Source organism: Periophthalmus magnuspinnatus, chromosome 14, assembly GCF_009829125.3.
Source record: "Periophthalmus magnuspinnatus isolate fPerMag1 chromosome 14, fPerMag1.2.pri, whole genome shotgun sequence".
In the NCBI taxonomy this organism is placed as follows: Eukaryota; Metazoa; Chordata; class Actinopteri; order Gobiiformes; family Gobiidae; genus Periophthalmus; species Periophthalmus magnuspinnatus.
Genome location: NC_047139.1, coordinates 25,414,219 through 25,420,366, shown reverse-complemented (window position 1 = coordinate 25,420,366; position 6,148 = coordinate 25,414,219). Strand labels below are relative to the sequence as shown.

The 6,148-nt window shown below is 37.9% G+C and overlaps 1 protein-coding gene across 1 annotated transcript; it reads left to right on the top strand.

The window, feature by feature from the left end:
• The first annotated feature begins 2,854 nt into the window (after positions 1-2,854).
• tmem88a (transmembrane protein 88 a) lies at positions 2,855-6,120 on the top strand. Its single transcript, XM_033978366.2, has 3 exons — positions 2,855-3,206; positions 4,878-5,192; positions 5,745-6,120. Exons 2-3 carry the CDS (start codon positions 4,887-4,889, stop codon positions 6,024-6,026), a joined length of 588 nt encoding a protein of 195 aa, XP_033834257.1. The 5' UTR covers positions 2,855-3,206; positions 4,878-4,886; the 3' UTR covers positions 6,027-6,120.
• Positions 6,121-6,148: the final 28 nt, after the last annotated feature.

Here is a 6,148-nt window from a genome sequence, read left to right as displayed (position 1 = left end):
AGCAGGTTGCAGACTCCACTGGAAAAGTTACATAGTGCATCTTATGTTTTCTAAGTGTGACAAAAAAGAGAAACACTGAATGCTGTAATATTTTAAGTTCACACTGACTAATGTGGGGCCACGTGACACACTGTATTGTTTCTAATCAACTTTCATCCAAACAGAATGAGCCTATAGCAAAACTGGCTAGAACGAGACTACTGAAAACAAAGGCTGAATCTGCACATACTTGCAAGTAAGTTTAGTAGTTAAATCTTTACAGTGTTTGCAAAATACAATGCCAAGCCAGGCTCAGCAAAAAAAAAAAAAAAAAAAAAAAAAAACATTGGCTGTTAACGGAAACGAGCTAAACAATCTAATGCGCCTAATGAGCATATTATTCAGTCACATTTCTGTAGTTAATTGTTGTGAAGCAGCAAAGGTGTAGTAATAGTAATACCAATAAGTAAGCTAGTTTTGGCTCCCTATAACCTACTTAGTCCTAAATCTCTGCCTTTTATCAACAAATAAAGTTAACGTGCTTCCATAGTTATCAGTCTTTGTGACATTTTGGTATTATTGGCCAAATGCACGTCCTCTTTCATCAGCTGCAGTGCAAAGTATTACCACTGGATGGTACTGATGGACCACGCGTGCCGCCTCTTCTTTCATCGTTTGGACTGTGGACTGACTGCGGGAGTGAACAGTGGCATTTCTCATTTTCCTCCCCCTCCTACATTTTTCTGATACCATCTTGTCAAAGCTGCAGCTGCTCCATTTAAAAAGCCAAGCAAATCAAACCGCTCCAGAATCTATGACATTTTGACTGATTATGCTGTACCCATGAGGGCTAGAGAAAACATCATCCATTTATGGTAGAATTTACTCACTAAAACTCAGTGGTGGAAGAAGAACTCAAATTATTATTCAATTGTTTTTTCATGTGTCGTGTTTCTTGTCCTCATTGTGTTTTAGGTTCAACAGCTTTGCCCAAGAAAAAAAAAAATCTCTTTTGGACAATAAGGTATATTTGATATGTTATAGTATATAATAATAATAATAATAATAATAATAATAATAATAATAATAATAATAAAATATACTTTTTTATCGTTTTAACTAAAAGTAGTGAAGTAGGCTACCAGTTGAAAAATGTACTTTTACAGTAAATAAGTAAAAGTATTTCACACAGGTTCTGAGAGCGATTAAAGCATCAAATATGGTGATCTTTATACATAATTGTGCAAATTTTTGGTCAATAAAAGAATCAATAACTTGATTTATGTGCTAAAAAATAATCCCTTGGCCATTTCAGGTCTCAAACTCTGAAGAAAAATGCTTTACTTTTCAGTCCAGTTAAAAAAATAATAATAATAAATAGTGGAGTAGGAATTACAGATATCTGCTCTCAAATACGTAAAAAAAAAAAAAAAAAAAAAAATTATTCCCTGCAAAAATGTAGTGAAGTACAGATACCTATACATTTTACACTACAGTAGAGTACTGTACTGCCACATCTAAAAATGAACTCTAACCTCATCTGTTCTTCTTCCTATTTTGTACGGTTGTTGACTTCTTGGCCTTGTCTTTGTCAGGTCAAGGGTGAGGGGACAGGAGGTTGTCAAATGTGCAGATGCTCTCCGTATACCAGTACCACAGCAACGGATATCCCGTTTCCAGGGACAGGAAGGCTGCTCTTCCTCTACAACCCCCCAAGATTCACGTACAAATATAATGTAATACCACTGTCATTGTTAACTGTGCAAAGTAAGTTGTCTCCTTCTTGTTTTTTCATCAGCAGCATAGAAGTTGCATACAGCCTTTGATCACTCATTGTTTTCACCAGCTTTGCTCTGGGGACAGTGTATATCTCTACTCTTCAGAAACCAAATAAACAACAGATACCCTTAGTGAGGAGGAAAGAAGGGACTTCAAAATCAAAACAAGTGATATCACTCTTTGAACTAGAACCGTTTGGTTCTTATCAGTCCCATGATACCCTCTTTTCGCCGCCAAATTGGTCAACATTCCCCCCATCCTCATTTCCTTCAGAGGACCAGTGCTGTTTTTCATCACAAGGTCAAGGGTCAGTGATACGTTGGTCACTTCTCCAACCAGTGGTCAACTCTGACATGGCCTTTGACATCTCACTTCAGTTGTGGCTCCCCAGGAACAGAACACATCAGGTAATTTAAGTTGATGCTATACACGCTGTTTGAACAGTTTCATTATTTGATTGTTTGTGAGATAAAAATACAGAGAGAGAGAACTGAAGTAACTTGTCCCAACCTTTGACAAATACTTTTTACATCATAAGAACACTAAACAAATAACTATAAGAAGAGGGTGATTATATATTTACAAAATCACACCAATATTATAATTGTATCTTTTGTAATAATAATATTTATTTTTTTTTAAACATATAAAATTTGCAGTGTATTATATCATGCTTAATAAGTACTGTAAACTCTTTTTAGATGCTCAGAATTCATGGCCAGTTGGAGTGGATTCAAGTTCTTCAGTCGTTCCATACACTGCAACATTATAAACTTATAGAGCAGTGATGAATGCAGTACTTTTTGTAGTATCATTATGCAATCTGATTACATTTTCATAACAGGAGATTTTATCATCACAACTGGCAGTTGTTTGAGTTTTGTAACCAGGCTGGTTATCAGTATTTAGAGTAGAGAAAGTGGTGTGCGCTTGGTGTAAAGTGTTGTGGATTGAGCAGCACAGCCTGACTCCTCTAATCTCTCCAAATAAACAGAGTTCCTCCTCCCCCTGGCTCCGCAGCAGGGCTCTGGGGTTATCAGACAAAACCCTCCTCTGCCCCCTTGCCCCCCTGCTCCCTCTCTTTCCCTCTCACACATACATCAGTCCTGGACCGGCATTAGCATTAGCGGCACAGGATACACGCACACACACTCCATATCTCAGAGTGGAGTCGCTGTGAGGAAACAGAATGTCAGGGAAGGAAACACTGAAGCCTGTAGGAAAGCACTAAGTCTGACTCAGAGCAGCAGGTCTGAGGTGGAGGGTCAGTGTATTTCAGAGGGCATCTGATGGTTTGTACCTTCTACAGGACAAAGCAGAGGACCACTGTGATCAAGAAGAACCATCTCTGGACGGGCACGTCCAAGACAACTACAGAGTGGGGACTCTCCACTGCCCAGGTCTGAGGATCCCATCAGCAGACACCTCCAGCTTCAAGCTGCAGCACAGTGAGTGAAATAAGGGCTAATGACCAGTTCAGTAACTACATTAAAACTAACCCACCTATTACTATTACCCCTAAGAATTTGAAATTAAATTTGCTGTTGAATTCTTTGGTAATGCCCAGAAGTGGGTAGTACTATTCAGTTACATTTACTTGAGTAACATGAGTGTTTTTCTGACACTATATTTTCATTCCTACTTGAGTAATATATATTACAGTGTGCTCTTACTTGAGAAAAAAAAAGGGTATTGTATTGTATTATATTATATTATATTATATTATATTATATTATATTATATTATATTATATTATATTATATTATATTATATTATATTATATTATATTATATTATATTATATTATATTATATTATATTATATTATATTATATTATATTATATTATATTATATTATATTATATTATATTATATAATTTTGTTGACAATAATCAGTTGATTTGAACATTTGTGTTTACTCCACCATTCTCTCAGATGTTAATAATAACATAATTTACATGGGGTGCAAATTATAAATTAGATGCTATGTCCAGATCGTTACTCATACTTAAGTACTTAGTAGTTTCCCAAAATACTTTTTTGTCTGACTTGAGTAATTTCTTGGACTATTACTTTATACTTCTACTTCAGTAATATTCTTTTGAAGTAACTTTACTCTTGCTTGACTACCCACCTCTGTTAAAACTTTTTTTTTTTGTTTTTGTTTAATAAAGTAATCTTTAACTTGTAAAATACATATTTACTGTTCGCTTCTATGAACAACCAAAAAATATCATTTTGAGTGAGTGATTCCAAAATGTATTTAAATAATAATAATAATAATAATAATAATAATAATAATAATAATAATAATAATAATAATAATAATAATAATAATAATAATACTTTTTGGAGAGTCATTATTTTGAGTTATCTATGATCTAACACACACACATCTCACTGTACTCCACAAAAACATGACATGAAGCACCGTGATTGTACTAGAGTTATATAAGGTTGTTATTGGTCAAATATGACGCAGAGACGGGTTCTCACATCTACTGTATATATTTAGGTTGGACTTTTTTCAACAATGTTCAGCTGTTTGCGGCTCATTGTTCACTGGTACTAGTTTATCCTGCATTTTGGAGGTGGGGTCACTGCAACCCATTTCCTCCCTCTTACAGCAGGCCAGTTATCTGTAGAGACTTTCCACACCTTTCAGCACAGTATTTAAGGGAAAACATTATCAAATGCTTGCAGCTTCCCACCATTTTGTTGTGTAGTAGCTGTTTAATGGGCTGAGAATTAAACATATCCATTCATTTAAGTGTACATGAATGTAGAAAATAATAATTTCTGGTAACTTTTCTGGCAGAGGGCTCACCACCAGCTTTACTCCACTGAGATTTTATTACTTTGCCTCGAATTTTCCACTGTATGGCATTAAACATATCTATCTACAGAGACAAGCAGTAGACGGCACCATACAGAGGTGTGGAAAGGTGACCCTTCTCAAAGTAAGAATGTACAGTATGTGTAGGTGTTTTTTTTTAGGATTAACCATCCATAATTAAACAAATGCTTTTTAGATGAGTTTAAAACCGTACTGTGGAACATGCCAGGTAAAGCAGTAACTAAAATATGTGCATGCTTTAGGAAATATGTTTGGTTTTGACAGGATTCCACCATGAGTTTGTCGCGGAACGGGACATTGGAGAAGCCGATGTCAGAGCAGACCCAGTCAGAGCTGAGGAGCCCCTCCAGAGCGGGGTCAGGGGTCGTGGTGCCTCCTCCATACTCGATGGGGGGTAGTGAAGCGGATAACCCCCTGGAGTTGCGCGGCTCTCTGGACTGCTGGGCCTGCTCTGTTCTGGTCACAGCTCAGAACCTCATCATCGCTCTCATCAATGGACTACTGGCCAGCGCCATCTTTGGGACCATCCTAACGCCGGCACTGGCCATGATCACATTCGGCTTCCTCTGCCACTCCACAGTGAGTCAGTCTGTAAAGGCTATTTCTATACAACAGGTCAGAGTAAAGGAAGGATGTGAGATGGAGGGTCAGGTAGGCCACTGCTTTGGAATGCCACTGGCACACAAAACGAAAATGTTTTTACAACAATTTGACACTGTTTTCTAAGGTCTTATTAGATTTTCACAAAAACCAGTTTAATTTTTTGCAGCTGTGGCTACACTGACCCCTGCCCTATAGCTATGGGAGTGTGGTGCCAAGAAAATGAGCTTGATTATGCTCAAGTTTGAGTGTAAAACTATACACTCTTCATTTTTAAATACATCCCAGCACAACCAACAGTTTTGGTTGATTAGTATATTGACATTTCTGCTTGTGTATTCTTCAACTCACAAGGACAAAAGAAAAGATGTTCCAAAAATAGTAGCACATGAAATGGGTCTGTCCATGTAAAGTACTCAGTGACAGGATATAGTTGTGACTAGATGTTCACTGGAATTCGGACGTCAGAGTGTACTGATGAGTGTGTGTTTGTGTGTGTTTGTGTGTGTTTGTGTGTGTGCATATTTCCAGGTGCAGCCTCATGGGACATCAGTGTACTGCTCAGACCTGTTGGACGATGGTGGCTGTGTGGCTCTCTTGGTGGTGGGCTTTTTGCTGCTGACTCCTCTATTGGTTTTGGCTCTAGCTGCGTACTGTCGATTGGCTCGTCACCTGCAGTTGGGCCTGTGCTTCATCCCCTACAGTCGGGCTGTGTACAAGAACCTGCCTGCCTCCCGTCACAGGGGCGCAGGGGGCTGCTGCAGCCAGCAGGGGGCGGCAGAACGAGAGGCCAAAGGCAGTGTGTGGGTGTGAGGGGCTCTCCCTATGGACATTTATAGGTAGTATTCTCCAAAAACTGCCTTATAGTCTAGTTCTTTTTGAAACATTTGTACAAACTATGTGTTACTATCTACATGCTATTTTTTTCAGTGAAC

Coding starts and splice junctions, on each gene's coding strand:
- tmem88a (XM_033978366.2), top strand. CDS start 4,887: ATGAGTTTGTCGCGGAACGGGACATTGGAGAAGCCGATGTCAGAGCAG. Junction 5,193..5,744: donor GCTTCCTCTGCCACTCCACA/GTGAGTCAGTCT, acceptor GCATATTTCCAG/GTGCAGCCTCATGGGACATC.